Below are 21,410 nucleotides of genomic sequence, written 5' to 3'. Positions count from 1 at the left end.
TATTGATGACTTCTTGATATTTGGTGATTTACTGTTGACAGCCTAACCTCTACCAGCAAATAAGTAGATCTTATCTATGTTGACACTTTTGATAAGTTCATGGATTCCCGGAGAACATGTTTACATTTGTTTTGATCTAATGAGTAAATACAAATTAGACTCATGAAACATTTTTTTTCAATTTCACATCTAAATATTTTAGTGTGTATCATTTAAATATAAGGACTTTTAAATGACCACAACACCATTATCATAATATTTCCAATATCGTTAGTAGTTCCATAATATTATTAAGTATCTAGTCACTGTTCAGATTTACAGTAGTGAGCAGATATTTTTTACTGCCCTTAGAAACTCTTAAATAAGAGAGCAAAATAGAACTATAGGTATATAACAGAAGTCTGTTAATTTGCCCGTTTGTTGATGTGACACACATGTAAACTCAGCCCAAAATCAAAGGAGTATCACTTTTCTCAGAATAGTTAAATTGGTCTTATCGTCATATAAAAGATATATTTAAAACCTTGGATTTGATTCTTGGTAAATAAAGAACAAGAATAAACGTAAATCATTATTAGTTCTCCATAATATGAGATACTTGTTTAATCAAGAGAAGAATCAGCAGTGGCATTACATTGGATTGGCCAAAACACCCATGTGGGGTGTTTTTTTTTTTGGTAAGATCTTTTTTGGCCAACCCCGTATTTAGTTAATGTGATACATAGGTGATTGAAAAGTACATTTGTTGATTTTTGCTGACTGTAATACGTTCTATTAAAAGTACCTGGCTTCTTTGTTTAATAACTAATTTTCTCTTTTTCAGAGCTACTGATTTTCATCTTAAAAATCACTTAAATTTTTTAAAATTGGGAGGTAGTTGGGAAAACCTGGTTAGGTTTTTTCTTTAATAAATTTTTCTGTGTTCTTCCCAGTTACTTTGTGAAGTTCGGAGCAGGGCTGGTCATTCATTTCATATTTCTATAATCATTTTATTATTTTTTTCATATTTACAAGGCCTGAACTTTATTTTGATGAGAGAAGGTTAAATAGAAACCTCACCATCTCTTCCAGAAAAGAATCATTAATAAAACTTTTAAAATTCTGAAAGTCCTGTTTGATGCAGAGTATCTGCAGATTACTATTTCTTTTGCATGTTATTCCTCAAGTACTCTGTCTATACACCAGCATGATTATAGGAACAAGCATTAAAAATATTATTACTCTAATATATTTATAATTTTTTTAACTTTTTGTTCAGACTCCTCGGAGACAGAAAAAACTCTTCTGTCGCTACCATGATGGAAACCGGAATCCTAAATTTATTCTGGCTCCAGCCAAACAGGAGGATGAGTGGGACAAGCCTCGTATTATCCGCTTCCATGATATTATTTCTGATGCAGAAATTGAAATTGTTAAAGATCTAGCAAAACCAAGGGTAAATAATTTTTTTCTTTTTTCCTCTCCTCAATTTACTTGTTTCAGCTTTTCCTTTGCAAGATTATAAAAATGATAATTGACATGACAATAACCCCATAGATAGTTTTAGATATTATTGTTGCAAACTAATGGAATTAACTAAGCTCTATTTATACCAGTTTTTCTCTTTTTGTTATCAACACTTATTACATACCTTGTATGTAACCTTGCAACTAGGTTTTAAGCACTGAATTATGAAAATCATAGGTGATATTTTTATTCACACTTAACAGATTTGTGTTTCAGCATCTTCCTGAAAAAATTTCAATGTACTTTGGAGCCCTTTAATCTCAGAGACTAATCAAAGGCCAACTTTTTATGTATAACTTCTATAGTTTTATCTGAAATAATACTTGAAGTATTCTTATTCCTGTCTAGGTACATTATTACTTGGAGGATATCATTGGGTACAAACATCTTGCTAATCTGAAATAGTGACATCGTTGTTTTCTGGCTTCAAACTACATCAGTTATCTTAATAAGAAAGGCAATTTATTATAAACACAATCCTATAAGCTTTAGTGTTTAGCATAGAAATTCATCTTTGGTGAGCAAGAATATCTTTATGCTCTTGCCTTTTTCCCCATCAGCTTGTTCTTAAAATCTGTTTGGTCTTACTGACAGCAAAATACAAACTATGATTATTTTCATAAAGAGGCTGTTAAGTAAACACTGGAAATATTTTTTCTCACTTACTATACAGGAATTGGAAAATTTTTCTGTAGGTCCAGATAGTAAATCTTTTTAGGTTTTGCAGGCTATACAGTCTGTTATAACTATTCACCTCTGCTGTTGTAATGCAAAAAGTCGTAGAATATACATAAACGAGTATGGCTATATTCTGGTAAAACTTTTATTTCTAGAAGCCAGTGGCTGGATGAATTCAGCCTATGGACCATACTTTGCTGTTCCTTGTCTGGATTTCTGTACTGCAGAATAAACTTGAAATCAGAATGTTTGTTGCTGTTAAGTTTTACTACTTTTTTTTTTTCACTAAAGATTATGAGCTTCTCTGGTGGCTCAGATGGTAAAGAATTTGCCTGCAATGCAGGAGACTCAGGTTCAGTCCCTGGGCCGAGAAGATCTCCTGGAGAAGGGCATGGCAACCCAAATGAAAAGACTTGTCTAATATGTGTGGGTGTTGTCTAAGGGAGCTCTTATAAATCTTTTAAACAGATAAAAGAATTGTGGTAGAATATTAATTAGGAATTCATTTCCGCTTGGAGACTGTCTTATATCTCTGAGTTTGGAGACCTTAGTCTTAAAAGGGTTGCCTCAGTTAGATTATTTGATCAAAAAATACAATGACAATGATAATTTATATTCTTGTTAACCTCCAAATTATCTTTCCTTTTTAGAAAAAAGTTTAAAATCATTATCTTGACTGTCATCTCTTTCTGTGTTTTTTTTTTTAAATAACATTTATGAGTTCTTTTCATCAGTCTTTGTGCTCAGTCTAAGATTATTTCCCTGTTTATTTGAAATATATGAGCAAATATCTTGAAGGAAGAAAATATTGACCTTGAAACTGATTTTTTTTCTTTTTATTTTTTTATTGAAGGGTAATTGCATTACAGAACTTTGTTGTTTTCTGTCAAACATCAGCATGAATCAGCCATAGGTATACATATATGCCCTCCCTTTTGAACCTCCCTCCCATCTCCCACACCATCCCACCCCTCTAGATTGATACAGAGCCCCTGTTTGAGTTTCCTTAGCCATACAGCAAATTCCCGTTGGCTATCTGTTTTACATATGGTCATGTAAGTTTCTGCCATACGTCTCATCCTCTCCTTCCCTCTCCCTGTGTTCATAAGTCTATTCTCTCTGTCTGTTTCTCCATTGCTGCCCTGTAAATAAATTCTTCAGAACCATTTTTCTAGATTCCATATATATGCATTAGAATATGATATTTATCTTTCTCTTTCTGACTCACTTCACACTGTATAATAGGTTCTAGTTCATCCACCTCATCAGAACTGACTCAAATGTGTTCCTTTTTATGGCTGTGTAATATTCCATTGTGTATGTACCACAACTTCTTTATCCATTCATCTGTCGATGGACATCTAGGTTGCTTCCATGTTCCAGCTATTGTAAATAGTGCTGCAATGAGCAATGGGATACATGTGTCTCTTTCAGTGTTAGTTTCCTCAGGGTATACACCTAGGATTGGGATTGCTGGGTCATATGGGTGGTTTTATTCCTGGTTTTTTAAGGAATCTCCATACCATCTTCCATAGTGGCTGTATCAATTTACATCCCACCAACAGTGAAAGAACATTCCATTTTCTCCACACCCTCTCCAGCATTTATTGTTGGTAGAATTTTTGATGATGGCCATTCTGACTGGTGTGAGGTGATATCTCATCATAGTTTTGATTTGCATTTCTCTAATAATGAGTGATGTTGAACATCTTTTCATGTGTTTGTTAGCCATCTGTTTGTCATCTTTGGAGAAGTGTCTGTTTAGGTCTTTTCCCCACTTTTTGATTGGGTTGTTTGTTTTTCTGGCATTGAGTTGTGTGAGCTGCTTGTATATTTTGGAAATTAATCCTTCATCAGGATTAATTTGCTGTTATTTTCTCCTATTCTGAGTGTTGTCTTTTCACCTTGCTTATAGTTTCCTTTGCTGTGCAAAAGCTTTTAAATTTAATCAGGTTTTTATTTCCTTTCCTCTAGGAGGTGGGTCATAGAGGATCTTGCTTTGATTTATGTCATTGAGTGTTCTTCCTATGTTTTCCTCTAAGAGTTTTATAGTTTCTGGTCTTACATAAAGGTCTTTAACCCATTTTGAGTTTATCTTTGTGTATGGTGTTAGAAAGTGTTCTAATTTCATTCTTTTACATGTAGCTGTCCCGTTTTCCCAGCACCATTTATTGAAGATGCAGTCTTTGTTCCATTATATATTCTTGCCTCCTTTGTCAAAAATAAGGTACCCACAGGTGCATGGGTTTGTTTATGGACTTTCTATCTTGTTCCATTGGTCTGTATTTCTTTTTTTGTGCCAGTACCTTACTGTCTTGATGACTGTAGATTTGTAGTATAATCTGAAATCAGGAAGGTTGATTCTCTAGCTCCATTCTTTGTTCTCAATACTGCTTTGGCTATTAGGGGTCTTGTAGGTTTCCACATGAATTGTGAAATTTTTTGTTCTAGTTTTGTGAAAAATGCCATTGGTAATTTGATAGGGATTACATTGAATTTGTAGATTGCATTTGGTAGTATAGTCATTTTCACAGTATTGATTCTTCCTGCCCAGGAACATGGAATATCTCTCCATCTGTTTATGTTGTCTTTCTTTCATCAGTGTCTTAAAATTTTCTGTGTACAGTTCTTTTGTCTCCTTAGGTAAGTTTATTCCTAGATATTTAATTCTTTTTGTTGCAATGGTGAATGGGATTGATTTCTTAATTTCTCTTTCTGATTTTTCATTGTTAGTATATAGAAATCTAAGTGATTTCTTTGTATTGATTTTGTGTCCTGCAACTTTGCTAAATTCACTGGTTCAGTTCAGTCGCTCAGTTGTGTCCAACTCTTTGCGACCCCATGAATCACAGCACGCCAGGCCTCCCTGTCCATCACCAACTCCTGGAGTTCACTCAAACTCATGTCCATCGAGTCGGTGATGCCATCCAGCCATCTCATTCTCTGTCGTCCCCTTCTCCTCCTGCCCCCAATCCCTCCCAGCATCAGAATCTTTTCCAGTGAGTCAACTCGTCGCATGAGGTGGCCAAAGTATTGGAGTTTCAGCTTTAGCATCAGTCCTTCCAATGAAACCCAGGACTGATCTCCTTTAGAATGGACTGGTTGGATCTCCTTGCAGTCCAAGGGACTCTCAAGAGTCTTCTCCAGCACCACAGTTCAAAAGCATCAATTCTTCGGTGATCAGCTTTCTTCACAGTCCAACTCTTGCATCCATACATGACCACTGGAAAAACCATAGCCTTGACTAGACGGACCTTTGTTGGCCAAAGAAAGACAATGCTAAAGAATGCTCAAACTACCGCACAGTTGCACTCATCTCACACACTAGTAAAGTCATGCTCAAAATTCTCCAAGCCAGGCTTCAGCAACATGTGAACCGTGAAATTCCAGATGTTCAAGCAGGTTTTAGAAAAGGCAGAGGCACCAGAGATCAAATTGCCAACATCTGCTGGATCATGGAGAAAGCAAGAGAGTTCCAGAAAAACATCTATTTCTGCTTCACTGACTATGCCAAAGCCTTTGACTGTGTGGATCACAATAAACTGTGGAACATTCTGAAAGAGATGGGAATCCCAGACCACCTGACCTGCCTCTTGAGAAACCTGTATGCAGGTCAGGAAGCAACAGTTAGAACTGGACATGGAACAACAGACTGGTTCCAAATAGGAAAAGGAGTACGTCAAGGTTGTATATTGTCACCCTGCTTGTTTAACTTATATGCAGAGTACATCATGAGGAACGCTGGGCTGGAAGAAGCACAGGCTGGAATCAAGATTGCCGGGAGAAATATCAATAACCTCAGATATGCAGATGACACCACCCTTACAGCAGAAAGTGAAGAAGAACTAAAAAGCCTCTTGATGAAAGTGAAAGAGGAGAGTGAAAAAGTTGGCTTAAAGCTCAACATTCAGAAAACTAAGATCATGGCATCTGGTCCCATCACTTCATGGCAAATAGATGGGGAAATAGTGTCGGACTTTATTTTTTTGGGCTCCAAAATCACTGCGGATGGTGATTGCAGCCATGAAATTAAAAGATGCTTACTCCTTGGAAGGAAAATTATGACCAACCTAGATAGCATATTAAAAAGCAAAGACATTACTTTGCCAACAAATTCACTGGTTAGTGTCTAGTAATTTTCTTATACTATCTTTAGCGTTTTCTATGTACGGTATCATGTCATCTGCAAACAATGAGAGCTTTACCTCTTCTGATCTGGATGCCTTTTATATCTTTTTCTTCTCTGATGCTGTAGCTAGGACTTCCAGAACTCTGTTGAATAATAGTGGTGAAAGTGGACACCCTTGTCTTGTTCCTTATCTTGGGAGTGATTTCAGTTTTTTACCACTGAGAATAGTGTTTGCTATAGACTTATCATATATGGCCTTTACTATGTTGAGGTGGGGTCCTTCTTGCCCATTTTTTGAGGAGTTTTAATCATAAATGGGTGCTGAATTTTGTCAAAGGCTTTTTCTGCATCTATTGAGATTATCATGTGGTTATTATCTTTCAACTTGTTAATATGGTGTATCACATTGATTGATTTGTGTATATTGAAGAATCCTTGCATTTCTGAAATAAACCCAACTTGATCATGGTATATGAACTTTTGGATGTATTGCTGAATTCTGTTTGCTAACATTTTGCTGAGGATTTGTGCATCTGTGTTCATCAGTGATATTGGCCTGTAGTTTTCTTTTTTGTGTGTTGTTCTTGTCTGGTTTTGGTATCAGAGTGATGGTGATCTAGTAGAATGTATTTGGAGGTGCTCCTTCCTCTGCAATTTTTTGAAAGTTTTAGAAGGATAGGCATTAGCTCTTCTCTAAATGTTTGATTGAATTCTCCTGTGAAGCCATCTGATCCTGGGCTTTTGTTTTTTGGGAGATTTTTGATCACAGCTTCAATTTCAGTGCTTGTAATTGGATTGTTCATAATTTCTATTTCTTCTTGGTTCAGTCTTGGAAGATTGAACTTTTCTAAGAATCCATCCATTTTTCCACATTATCCATTTTATTGCCATATAGTTGTTCATAATAGTCTCTTATAATCCTTTGTATTTCTATATTGTCTGTTATAACCTCTCCTTTTTCGTTTCAAATTTTGTTGATTTGATTCTTCTTTCTTTTTTCTTGATGAGTCTGGCTAAAGTTTTGTCAATTTTGTTTATCTTCTCAAAGAACCAGCTTTTAGTTTTATTAATCTTTACTATTGTTTCGTTCATTTCTTTTTCATTTATTTCTGCTCAGATCTTTATGATTTCTTTCCTTCTACTAATTTTGGGGGTTTTTGGTTCTTTTTCCAGCCGCTTTAGGTGTAAAGTTAGGTTGTCTATTTGATGTTTTTCTTGTTTGTTGAGGTAGGACTGTATTGCTGTAAACTTCCCTCTTAGAACTACCTTTTGCTGCATCTCATAGGTTTTGAGTTGTCATGTTTTCATTGTCATTTGTTTCTAGAAATTTTTTTATTTCCCTTTAGATTTCTTCAGTAACCTGCTGGTTATTTAGAAGCATGTTGTTTAATCTCCACGTGTTTGTGTTTCTTACAGATTCTTTTTCTTGTAATTGATACCTAGTCTCATAGAGTTGTGGTCAGAGAAGACGCTTGATACTATTTCAGTTTTCTTAAATTTACTGAGGTTTGATTTGTGACCCAAGATGTGGTCTGTCCTGGAGAATGTTTCATGTGCACTTGAGAAGAAGGTGTATTCTTCTGCGTTTGGATGGAATGTCCCAAAAGTATCGATGATATTCATCTCATCTAATATATCATTTAAGACTTGTCTTTCCTTATTAATTTTCTGTTTTGATTACCTGTCCATTGGTGTGAGTGGGGTGTTAAAGTCTCCTGCTATTATTGTGTTACTGTAGATTTCTCCTTTTGTGTCTGTTATTGTTTGTCTTATGTATTGAGGTGCTCCTGTGTTGGGTGCGTAGATATTTACAATTGTTATGTCTTCCTCTTGACTGATCCCTTGATCATTATGTAGTGTCCTTCCTTATCTCTTGTAATATTCTTTATTTTAAGGTCTATTTTGTCTGATACATGGATTGCTACTTCAGCTTCCTTTTGCTTCCTATTTGCATGGAATATATTTTCCCATCCTCTCACTTTAAGTATATATGTGTCTTTAGGTCTGAAGTGGGTTTCTTGTAGACAGCATTTATATGGGTCTTGCTTTTGTATCCATTCAGCTAGTCTTTGTCTTTTGGTTGAAGCATTTAATCCATTTACATTTAAAATAATTATTGATATATATGTATCCTGAAAGATTATGCTGTGAAAGTGCTGTACTCAATATGCCAGCAAATTTGGAAAACTCAGCAATAGCCACAGGACTGGAAAAGGTCAGTCTTCATTCCAATCCCAAAGAAAGGGAATGCCAAAGAATGCTCAAACTACCCACAATTGCACTCATCTCACATGCTAGTAAAGTCATGCTCAAAATTCTCCAAGCCAGGCTTTAGCAATATGTGAACCGTGAACTTCCAAATGTTCAAGCAAAGGCAGAGGCACCAGAGATCAAATTGCCAACATCCGCTGGATCATGGAGAAAGCAAGAGAGTTCCAGAAAACCATCTATTTCTGCTTCATTGACTATGCCAAAGCCTTTGACTGTGTGGATCACAATAAACTGTGGAACATTCTGAAAGAGATGGGGATCCCAGACCACCTGACCTGCCTCTTGAGAAACCTGTATGCAGGTCAGGAAGCAACAGTTAGAACTGGGCTTGGAACAATAGACTGGTTCCAAATAGGAAAAGGAGTACGTCAAGGTTGTATATTGTCACCCTGCTTGTTTAACTTATATGCAGAGTACATCATGAGGAACGCTGGGCTGGAAGAAGCACAAGCTGGAATCAAGATTGCCGGGAGAAATATCAATAACCTCAGATATGCAGATGACACCACCCTTATGGCAGAAAGTGAAGAGGAACTCAAAGGCCTCTTGATGAAAGTGAAAGAGGAGAGTGAAAAGGTTGGCTTAAAGCTCAACATTCAGAAAACGAAGATCATGGCATCTGGTCCCATCACTTCATGGGAAATAGAAGGGGAAACAGTAGAAACAGTGTCAGACTTTATTTTTTTGGGCTCCAAAATCACTGCAGATGCTGATTGCAGCCATGAAATTAAAAGATGCTTACTCCTTGGAAGGAAAGTTATGACCAACCTAGACAGCATATTAAAAAGCAGAGACATTACTTTGCCAACCAGGGTCCGTCTAGTCAAGGCTGTGGTTTTTCCCGTGGTCATGTATGGATGTGAGAGTTGGACTGTGAAGAAAGCTGATCGCCGAAGAATTGATGCTTTTGAACTGTGGTGCTGGAGAAGACTCTTGAGAGTCCCTTGGACTGCACGGAGATCCAACCAGTCCATTCTAAAGGAGATCGATCCTGGGTGTTCATTGGAAGGACTGATGCTGAAGCTGAAACTCCAATACTTTGGCCACCTCATGCGACGAGTTGACTCACTGGAAAAGAGTCTGATGCTGGGAGGGATTGGGGGTGGGAGGAGACGGGGACAACAAAGAATGAGATGGTTGGATGGCATCACCGACTCAATGGACATGAGTTTGAGTGAACTCTGGGAGTTGGTGATGGACAGGGAGGCCTGGCGTGCTGTGATTCATGGGGTCCCAAAGAGTCGGACACGACTGAGCGACTGAACTGAACTGAATGTTCCTATTGCCATTTTCTTAATTGTTTGAGGTTGATTTTGTAGATCTTTTTCCTTCTCTTGTTTTTTTGATTATTAAGTCTGTTTAAGATTTGTTGTAAAGCTGGTTTGGTGGTACTGAATTCTCTTAACTTTTGCTTGACTGAAAAGCTTTTTATTTCTCTATCAGTTTTGAATGAGATCCTTGCCGGGTACAGTAATCTTGGTTGTAGAATTTTCCCTTTCAGTACTTAAAATATATCCTGCCATTCCCTTCTGGCCTGCAGAGTTCCTGCTGAAAGATCAGCTGTTAAGCGTATGGGGTTTCCTTTGTATGATACTTGTTGCTTCTCCCTTGCTGCTTTTAATATTCTTTCTTTGTTTTTAGTCTTTGTTAATCTGATGAGTATGTGTCTTGGCATGTTTCTCCTTGGGTTTATCCTGTATGGGACTCTTTGTGCCTCTTGGACTTGATTGACTATTTCCTTTTCCATGTTGGGGAAATTTTCAACTATAATCTCTTCAAAAATTTTCTCATACCCTTTCATTTTCTCTTCTTTTTCTGGGACCCCTATAATTCAAATGTTGGTGCTTTTGATATTGTCCCAGAGGTCTCTGAGACTATCCTCAGTTCTTTTTGTTCTTCTTACTTTATTCTGCTCTTCAGAAGTTATTTCCACCATTTTATCTTCCAGCTCACTGATTCATTCTTCTGCTTCAGATATTCTGCTATTGATTCCTTCTAGAGTATTTTTAATTTCAGGAATTGTGTTGTTTGTCTCTGAATGTTTATTCTTTAATTCTTCTAGGTCTTTGTTAATTGATTCTTGCATTTTCTCCATTTTGTTTTCAAGGGTTTTGATCATCTTTACTCATTATTCTGAATTGTTTTTCAGGGAGTTTGCCTGTTTCCTCTTCATTTATTTGAACTTCTGTATTTCTAATTTGTTCCTTCATTTGTGTAGTATTTCTCTGCCTTTTCTTTTTTTTTTTTTTTAACTTATTGTGTTTGAGATCTCCTTTTCCCAACTTCAAGGTTGAATTCTTTCTTCCTTTTGGTTTTTGCCCTCGTGGCTCAGATGGTAAAGTGTCTGCCTATAATGTGGGAGACCCGTGTTCGATCCCTGGGTCGGAAAGTTCCCCTGGAGAAGGAAATGGCAACCCACTCCAGTATTCTTGCCTGGAAAATCCCATGAACGGAGGAACCTGGTCAGCTACAGTCCATGGGGTTGCAAAGAGTCGGACACGACTGAGCGACTTCACTTCACTTAACTTCTCCTAAGGTTGGTTCAGTATTTTGTGTAAGCTTCATATAGGGTGAGATTTATGCTGAGTTTTTTTGTTTGTTTTGCCTGTGATGGGCAAGGCTGAGTGAGGTGGTAATCCTGTCTGCTGATGATTGGGTTTGTATTTTTGTTTTGTTTGTTGTTTAGATGATGCTCCTACACAGGGTGCTACTGGTGGTTGGGTGACTCCAGGTCTTGTATTCAAGTGGTTTCCACTGTGTGAGTTCTCACTAGTTGATAGTCCCTATGATTAGTTCTCTGGTAGTCTAGGGTCTTGGAGTCAGTGCTCCCACTCCATAGGCTCAGGGCTTGATCTTGAGTTTTGTGTGGTTCTATATATTCTTTTCATCTGGTCAGGTACTCCTGTCCACCCTCAGCTGGTGTTCTGCATGCACTTCTGTGTCTGAAGGTGTATTCCTGATTTATCCATGGAGAGAGATGTACTCCACGTCCACCTACTCCACCATCTTGTCTTCAAACTGATTTTGAACATTAGCTTTACAAACATTTCCATCACTGAAAAAAATTAAAAAGTTTGTAATGAGTTATTGAATGCATATGGCCATTCTTGTAACTATAAATTAACTTCAAATTTTAGATATTTCTTTTCCTCATTTCACATCCTGTAACCTTTCAAAGAAATTTAATTTCCAGTCTGTTTTTTTTTTTGTGTACCCTCCATTCATGCAAAAAAAATTTTTTTTTAATATAAAAAATTTAAAAGTCAACTGGCTTTCAAGGTTCAACACAGGTGACTGGAAGTCTATGGAGTTATTTTCTCCTTTTAGCCTCCTTTGTAAAAATCCCAGATTTCTGACTGATTGGATAAATGTGATTCATTTTTTTTTGTTTTGTAATGCAACTATTTTGATGGTTGGCTTCACAGCTGAGGCGAGCCACCATTTCAAACCCAATAACAGGAGACTTGGAGACGGTACATTACAGAATTAGCAAAAGGTAAGAGATGTATATGCTGCATATTTTGCCCTCTAATGAGTGTTTTGTATATCCTACAGGAATTATTCATTTAAGGGAAGTAGTAGGTCATTTTCAGTCTCCAGTCAAGTCACCGCCTATTTTTAAGCATGGAAAAACTGCTTTGTGTTTCACAGGTCTTTCTCTTTACCTAGAAGTTCTGTTTTTAATATTTAATCGGTCTATTATTTTCAGGGAGTTAATATGCCTTTCATCTCTCTTCAGGTTAGGAATCAAATCAGGTTAGGCCAGTCCAGGAACTGGCCTAATACTTGTTTTCTTATTCCTTTTTCTTTTTTCTTGCCAAAGACGGAGAAAAAAAAAAAAAGGCAGCAGCCTGGATTAATCTGGGAGTAGTCTTTGTTTATGTAGTTCTCTCATATTCGTAAATATGCTGCAGTGAATTCACATCATTCTTCATGATGATTGTTTTGGCATTTGTTCATGCATCTTATAAAATAACATTGTCATTATGGAGTAATCTGCGTTTCTCCTGTTGGAGTGTTTATTTTAAAAACTTGCTGACTTAAACGTTGGCAATGGAAAGAACAGAGTTATGCTTGAGATCTCAGTCTTCCAAATGCTATTACTTATGAGTTTAGTTGCTTTTTACTTCACCAGAGAGGTTTAACAACAGTTATAGCTTGGTGAGAGTTTTAAAAAATGAATTTAGAGAGACTATTAATTATTCTTTTGTCAAGTAATTGGAAGAACATTAAACTTCTAGATCTGAGAAAGAACCTGTGAAACCCAGTGCTATAAATCATTTACATACAGCTTCAAATGATTTAAAAAAAAAAAAAGTGAAAGGACAATCTGCAACAAAAATCTGTCAACCAATTTTTTTCTTGATTTGGAAGTGGCTTTTCTTATTGCCACTTTTCTAAATGTTTCTGCTGATTTGAAACCATTGCCTACCATCCAGACCAATCTGAACCCTTCCAATCACCTGTGGCTTGGCAAAACAAAACAAAAGCCCCAAATTGCCTGCTACGTGAGTAAGCCCTTGTCCTTTCTCTTTTTTTGTAGCTGAGCCGAGCTACAGTACATGACCCTGAGACTGGAAAATTGACCACAGCCCAGTACAGAGTATCTAAGAGGTAAGGGAGTAATGGGAAGAATTTTAGTCATATTTGGACTATTTTCTTTCTAGAGAGTCTAGTTTTCATAAAACCCATCTTATGGTTTCTAAGACCTAGGCTATTAGGCATAGGTATTTGATAACAATGCATGAGTTTTCATGATGGATATGGTTATGGGGAAGTTGATAGAGGTTTTTCAAAATGACTTGCTAGGTTTTAAAATGCCTGCTGAGATAGCCCACACCCTTCCTGGTAAGTGAAGTTGTGTTCTCATGTTAAAGTAACAGAAATTCCCAAAGACTCTTCATAGAACAAAGCCTAATTTAATTAATGTAGCAAAGCAGGGGCTTAAAAATCTCAGGGTGACTCAGTAGCTATAGGTAGTGAGAATGACACCTTGAAAGATTACCTAAAAGTCCTCTGTAAGTCAGCTGGTTTCAAATTCTTTGTTTTTAACAATATTTAAGAGAATCTCCTTAAGTTATTGGCTGATAGGTCACTGAAATAATTTTTAATAAAAGGTTACTATGTAACTTGTAGGTATATGTAACTTAATAGAAGCTCACAAAATAAATGACGTTATTTCAGCAGAACTCTTTTTCCATTTACTTATCTGTATAAATAAAGTTTCTCAGCTCTCATGAAAATAGAAGTGTCATTGAGCTGAATTCTGTCTCATTGTAGCAACAAGTAATATTCACATATAATACTTAATTGAAAATAAACTAAATAAGCTTCATCTCCTTAGGAATATTTCAATATATTTTCATTTTTTATACTTGATGATGATTGTTTAATTATGTTCTTTAGATTGCTGCTGTTTAGTCGTTAAGTCATGTCCAACTCTCTGGAACCCCCTGGACTGCAACATGTCTGGCTTCCCTGTTCTTCACTGTCTCCCAGAGTTTGCTCAAATTCATATCCACTGAGTCAGTGATGCTATCTCACTGTCTCATCCTCTACCGCCCCCTTTTCTTCTTGGCCTCAAATCTTTCCTAGCATCAGGGTCTTTTCCAGTGAGTTGTCTCTTCATGTTAGGTGGCCAGAGTGTTGGAGCTTCAACTTCTAACGAATATTCAGGGTTGATTTCCTTTAGGATTGACTGATTTGACTTCCTTGCTGTCCAAGGGACTCTCAAGAATCTTGTTCAGCACCACAATTCGAAAGCATTGTAATAACCCATTCTAGGAGACATGTTGTTTTTTTTTTTGAACAGTTAGGCCTTTATGTTATAGGAAATGTATATTTTTATCAGTTTACATAAATATTTTGTTGTGGAGAAGTATAATGTGATGAATAAGAGAGTTTTAGTCATAAAAATATATCCCTCTTGGAGAGGGCTTCTCAGGCTCAGCACTATTGACATTTTGGATCAGATGATTGTTTGTTGACTGACCTGAGGCTTGTAGGATATTTAGCAGCATCTCTAGTGTCTGCTGAGTGCCAGCACCCTTCTGCCACCAATTGTGACAATAAAAAATGTCTTCAGACATTGTCACATGTCCCTTGGTAGGCAAAATTTCCACCACCATCCCTGGGAGTTCTACCTTTCTACCCCTGTTAAGAACCACTGTTTTAAGATAGGAATGGATTGAAAATGCATGTTCAAGGAAAAAAAGGGAAGACTGATGTAAAATTTTCAAGCATTTTAAACATGCTTCATTCATGTATTTTCTTACGTGGATGATGATGGGCATAAAATCATCATGGTGTTTAGAGTCCACTGGATAAATAAAAAAATAATCATTTTTCAGAAATTACCACTGTTTTCAGTATGACAGAATTAAAATTTTTGAAACTCTTGGAATGAAAAATTTTATATGTCAGCTAAAAATTGTGTAAAGGAGTACATAGATTTTAACAACTAATTTAGGAGGCAGTCAAACAAAAAATAGCATTGCTCTGTAAGTTGTAGCAGAAGTACTATAAAGACTATACTGAATGCATTGATTTGTTTTCTTAATTACTTTTTTAAGGCAAAGCTTTATGTTCTTTATGTATTAACCTTCAGCATCCCCACACACGTATTCTGGTATACTAACTGTCTGTCCTGTACCTGCTAGCTATCCCCTTACCGCTAATCACATTTCTGCAATGTGATTTTGATGTTTGTTAACACTAATACAAGGTAAGGATTTGCAGTAACTAATTTGGATAGACATGTTAAACCATGATTATAATGCTTCTGTGCATTGTATAATAATTAACCCTCATTTGAATTTAAGTAAGCTACTTTTCCATTTATAGAACCTTTTCATGTCTGAAAAATGAACTCATCTATTTTTTAAAAAATAACTAAATCCATTATATATTTTATCAGAGATTATTACATGGTTTTAGGCTTTTTTTTTTAACTGTCATAAAGTTCTTAAGTATCTAAATTCTCCAGATTTGGATGTTTTTAGGAAGCATTTAAAACAAAATTTTATGAACAGTGTTTTCAAAGTCATTTTGGGAAATTTTCTATATATACAATGGACTTTTTGACAAAATATTCAGCCCACAGAGTCACTGGACTCTTACCAAAAGTCAGATTACTCTTGGAAAGGTGATCCAAACTTTTTTTCCCCCCCTCTTTGGAGCTAAATATTTCTAAACATTTTGAGCTTGTTTTTGAAAATACTATAATTTCATAGCTCTGGATTTTTGAGAAAGGCACAGCCATACTTTATATTTAACAGTAGAAGATATTTAGCCAGTAACATTGGATACATTGAAAGACTGAATAACACCACAGTAAATTCACGCAGACTTGGCAAAATATGCAGTGTGAGTGTGTGTTTGTGTTCAAAACAACCTAGTAAAAAAAGAATTCCTTAGCACAGTGGTTTTCATTTTTACTCTAAAGGAAAAATTTTCATCAGCCCTTTAAAAAAATAAAATATGTAAGAGAGAGTTCTTAACAGTTAAGGAAGGAATTTGCTCCTTGAAATGTCCAATACATTTCATATTTTAGCAAATAAAAAGTCTTTGATATTTTGAAATTTTCATATCTGTTGAGACATTTTCTACCCATAACTGTAAATCTGAAATTTGGAGATTTCACAAGTGAAATAAATGAGTGTTTTATGTTTCCTTCATGTTTTATACCTCTGAAGAAGGCATCTCCAATGCAAAACAGCAGAAAAAGTTTGTGTGTACTGATGTCAGTTAAAGAGGTCCCCTTTTCTCTGGGAACATCTGTATTTTGAAAGAGTCAGAAGGGAATTTCAAATAACTGTATTCTGAGACATTTCTAAGTGATTGCATCATCATCTGTGGAAGTAAAAATATGTCCATGTTCTAGCAAATAGAATTTTCTTTGGGCAGAGTATGTGTAGAAATCCATTACTGTTTAAAAAACAAAATATTTACTTTATTGACTACCTGTGAACTTTTGGCAAATCATTTTTTGTCTTTCCAGTATTAAAAAAAAAAGCACCCTAAAATTTTACTGTGTGTGTGTGTGCTCATCTGTGTCTGACTCTTTGCAACCTCTTGGACTGTAACCGCCAGGCTTCTCTCTCCATGAAATTTTCCAGGCAAGAATACTGGAATGGGTTGCCATTTCCTTCTCCAGGGGATCTTCCCAACTCAGGGATTGAACCTGTGTTTCCTGCATTGGCAGGCAGATTCTTTACCATCGCTCCACCTCAGCTTGTTACTGGAGAAGCTAATAGTTTGGCTAAATCAAAGGAATGGAATTTTAGTTTTTAAGAGGTAATCATTCAGTACTCTTGCCTAGAAAATCCCATGGACGGAGGAGCCTCGTGGGCTGCAGTCCATGGGGTCGCTACAAGTCAGACATGACTGAGCAACTTCACTTTCCCTTTTCCCTTTCACACATTGGAGAAGGAAATGGCAACCCACTCCAGTGCTCTTGCCTGGAGAATCCCAGGGACGGCGGAGCCTGGTGGGCTGCCGTCTATGGGGTCACACAGAGTCGGACACGACTGAAGTGACTTAGAGCAGCAGCAGCATTCAGTTATAGGTGGTGCAGTGATAAAAGAATCCATTTGTCAGTGCAGGAGATGCAAGAGACACAGGTTTGATCCCTGGGTCGGGAAGATCCCCTGGAGAAGGAAATGGCAACCCACTCCAGTATTCTTGCCTAGAAAATTTCATGGACAGAGGAGCCTGGCGAGCTACAGTCCGTGGGGTCACAAAGAGTTGGACACAATTGAGTGACTGAGCACACATACACATGTACACAATCAGTTGTATACTCTGAGAAGACAGTTATGTGAGTTCATAAGTCCAGTTAAAGTAATATATGCAAATAAACAGTTTATTGAGTGTGGTAGAAAAAACTTTAATTCTGGTAGAATCAATATCACTTCTTGGAAGTGATTTCATTTTTTACTTTGAAGTACAGATTTCCTATAATATGATATTTTATTGTGCTTAAGATTTATTTTACCCCATGTTAAAAAGGAACAAATAGAGTGTAAAAATGTATTAATATTTTTACAGTTTAGAGGCCAATGTAGATAGCTTTGAGTGATACCAAATTTTTTTTTTTTCAATTGGCATAGCTTGTAACAACAACGTCCCCTACTATTGGCTAGAACAGTCGTTCTCAGATTGAGATATTTGGATAGATCCAGTTAGATCTACAGTGTTATTGTATAATTGTCCCACTGAGAACCAAAGGGACTGGATAAATTCCAAGTCTAGATGATTAGCCTTCTTTATTAATTGTGAAACACTTGTGGAAGAGTTACTGAAAGTTTTGCCCTCTGTAACTGGCACTTTGGGCCCTGAATTATATTTTGCCTTTGCAAAAAAATCACATAGTGGTATGCAGGTTACATTAATCATGTTTTCTTTTGGCAGTTTTGTAACAATTTTAACCTTCTCTTGTGGTTCAGTGGGTAAAGAATCTGCCTGCAATGCAGGAGACCTGGGTTTGATCCCGGGTTGGGAAGATCCCCTGGAGAAGGGAAAGGCTACCCACTCCAGTATTCTGTACTGGAGAATTCCACGAACTGTACAGTCCTTGGGGTTGCAAAGAGTTGGACATGACTGACTGACTTTCACTTAAAAACCTCCAAAGTGGTGGTGTTTGTTTACTTGAGCATGTATTCCTTAGTATTAGAAATATAGTCATGCAACGTGAGACTCTTTCTTCTTACTTAAATAAACCTTTTCAGTGATATTTTTTAAAGTATATAGTAAAAGGATAATAAACTTTTTTTACAGCAGAAACTCAGTAGAAACGAAAAAAACGTTAATGTTACTCTGCATGTACAACTTAACTTTCAGGTTCATGTCATTAAGACCAAAAGAAATATATTTTGGGTTATCTAATTATTAATGGAAAAAGAGGACACATAAAAAGAGTTCTGTTTTTCTCCTAGCGCTAAACTATGTTTTGTGGAAAAAACACTGTATAACTTAGCTGACATTTTCAATTATAATTGTACAAAAGATAAAGAATGTTCTTCAAATGCTTTTTTCCCAGGTTATAGTAAATGCTATAATTTTACATTCTAACTCAGTTAAAGCACTGAGTACTAGAAGAATATTGATATCTGATTATTTAATGTAGGAGTAAGACTTCTAGATCCTAAAGAACAGACAGTTAACATATTACAGTATCATTGTCTTGTCATTTTTAGTAGTGTTAAAACAATTCAGCTAATTTCAACTATCCAATAAGTCTACAGTAATGTTCCTGAAGACAGATTAGCAGTAATGCTTTTACGAATGGGATGTGTAAAATGTTTTAAAGGTGTTTTAAATGTGTTAGGAGAATCTTACTATATTTTGAAGAGGTTTCATGTTAAAGTCAAATTAAGTGAAATCACCTCCTATATAGAAATTATTTTCCTCTCCAGTGACTATAGCAATTTCTTTTAAAGCTGTGGTTATCAGTGACTGTATCTCATCTGAGGCTTAATTTCTAAGCCTTAAGCTTTCTATTAAGATAGTTTAAGATATAGTGAGAAGTACAAATTAAAACTTTTTAAAAATTTAAACAATTAAAATATTTTTGCCTCTAAGATTGGCAAAGATTAAAAAGGTTGATACTGTCGAGGATTTTATGAAATGGGCTCTCATAAACAGTTGATAGAAGTATAAGTCACAAATATTTTTGGAGGGCAATTTGATATCATTTATCAAAATGTAAAACTCATGTAGTATTTCCACATCTAGGAAATTATCCTACAGAGATATTTGCAGAAGTATGCAAAAGGTATACAGAAATTTGTTACAATATTGTTTGTAATAGAGAAAAATTAGAAACAACCTTTTTTAACCAATGCTTTATTGACAGACCTTTGTGGGCATCTTGGAATTAAAGATATTTTAATATTAAAAATAAAAAGCAGTAATTAAAAAAAGTGACAAATTGAAATGTAAAGTGGTATAGTTGCTGTGGAAAACAGGCTGGCAGTTTCTCACAAAGTCGAACATGGGATTATGATATGATCTAGAAATTCCACTTTAGGTATATATCCCCCCAAATTGAAAAGAGGTCTCAAACCAATTACTTGTACATCCATGTTCATAACAGCCTTATTCATGATAGTCAACAGGTAGAGGCAACTCAAGTATCCATTGGTGGATGAATGGATAAATAAAATGTGGTATAAACAAATTATGAACTGTATTCAGCCTTTAAAAGGATTGAAATTCTGATACATGCTGTAACATGGATGAACTTTGAGGATATTATACTAACTGAAATAAGCCAGGCACAAAAGGACAAATATGGTATGATTCCACCTACAGAAGGTATCTAGAATAGGCAAATTCATACAGACAAAAAGTGGGCTAGAGGTTACCCAGGACTGGGAGAAGGAAATGGCAAGTTGTTGTTTCAGAGTATACAGAATTTCAGTGTGGGATGGAGAAAAAGGTTTGGAAATAGAGAGTGGTGATGCTTGTGCAACTTTGTGAATGTATTTAACACCCCTGAATTGCACTCTTAAAAGTGGTTAAAATGGTTAATTTTATGTTGTATATTTTTTACCACAATAATTTTAAAAAATGAGGTAGCATTATGTGTATTAACTAGGAAATATGTCAGAAGTATTTTTAGGGAGAAGAAAGTATATGTGTATATTAAGGTGTAAGGTTGAAGGGTGGATTCTTTTTTTTTTCTCTCAGTAAGTTTGTTTACACACAGGGAAAAGCTATTGAGAGGATATATATCTATTTGTTAATAGTGTTTTGAGACTAGGAAAGGGACTTCATGTACTTTTATATTCTTCAAAATTTTTATAATAAGTATTTCTTTTAAAAATAGCTTTATTGAGGGACTTGCCTTGCAGTCCAGTGGTTAAGACTTCGAGCTCCTAATGCAGGAGGCATGGGTTCATCCCCTGGTTGGAGAACTAAGATCCTGCAAGCTGCTTGGTGTGCCCCCAAAAAAGCTTTATTGAACTATATACCATACAGTTCACCTATTTGAAGTGGATAAGTCAGCAGTTTTTAGTATAGTTAGAGTATAGTGCCTCCATCACCACAATTAATTTTAGAACATTTTCATTACCCCAAGGGGAAGTTTTACACTCCTCAGCCATAACTACCCAATCCTTAATCCCCTACCTGCCCCAACCCTGGGCAACCAGTAATCTACTTTCTGTTTTTAATGGATTTGCCTATCCTGACTATTTTATGTAAATGGAATCATAAATGTGACCTTTTAGTGTCTGGCTTGTTTTGCTTAGCATGTTTTCAGGGTATGGTTGAGCAATATTCTTTTGTATAGACATGCCACATTTTATCTATATTTTGATAGATATTTGAGTTTTTTCTGCTTTTTGGCTATTATGAATAATGCTGTTCTGAAATTTATGTCTGTTGAAATACAGTTTATTTATTTTTTTTTGGTAATTAATTTATTTTTTATTGGAGGCAAATTATTTTACAATATTATATTGGTTGGTTTTGCCATACATTGACATGAATTCGCCCTGGGTTTACATAAGTTCCCCCTCCTGAAATACAGTTTATTTTGATGATGTCCTGTTTGTTTTTGTTGTTGCTGTTTCTACTTTTGAGGTCATAGCTAAAATAATGACTAATCTAAGGTCACAGAGATAAACTTCATGTTTTTTTCCAAAAAGTCTTGTAATTTTAGCTCTTATATATAGATCTTTAATCCCTTCTGAGTTAATTTTTTTTATTATAATATGAATGAGGTAAGGGGTTCATCTTCTTTCTTTTGCACATGGTTATCCTGTGTCCCAGAACCATTTGTTGACTATAACAAGCATTTGTTATAGTCTTGTTAAATAAA

The 21,410-nt window shown here is 35.9% G+C and overlaps 1 protein-coding gene across 2 annotated transcripts in view; it reads left to right on the top strand.

Moving 5' to 3' along the window:
* Positions 1-21,410, top strand: part of P4HA1 (prolyl 4-hydroxylase subunit alpha 1) — a 101,252-nt gene that overhangs the window by 56,573 nt on the left and 23,269 nt on the right. The window contains exons 8-9 of one of the 2 annotated variants that reach the window (XM_088841966.1): positions 1,259-1,435; positions 12,010-12,080. In XM_088841966.1, the coding sequence (XP_088698092.1) occupies positions 1,259-1,435; positions 12,010-12,080 (248 nt within the window). Of the gene's footprint in view, positions 1-1,258; positions 1,436-12,009; positions 12,081-13,127; positions 13,199-21,410 lie in introns of both variants that reach the window. The other variant, XM_088841965.1, reaches the window with a different exon arrangement.

The sequence above is a fragment of the Moschus berezovskii genome, chromosome 12 (genome assembly GCF_049115385.1).
Source record: "Moschus berezovskii isolate FMDL1 chromosome 12, NW_MosBer_1.0, whole genome shotgun sequence".
NCBI lineage: Eukaryota > Metazoa > Chordata > Mammalia > Artiodactyla > Moschidae > Moschus > Moschus berezovskii.
This window is presented reverse-complemented; position numbering and strand designations above follow the sequence as displayed.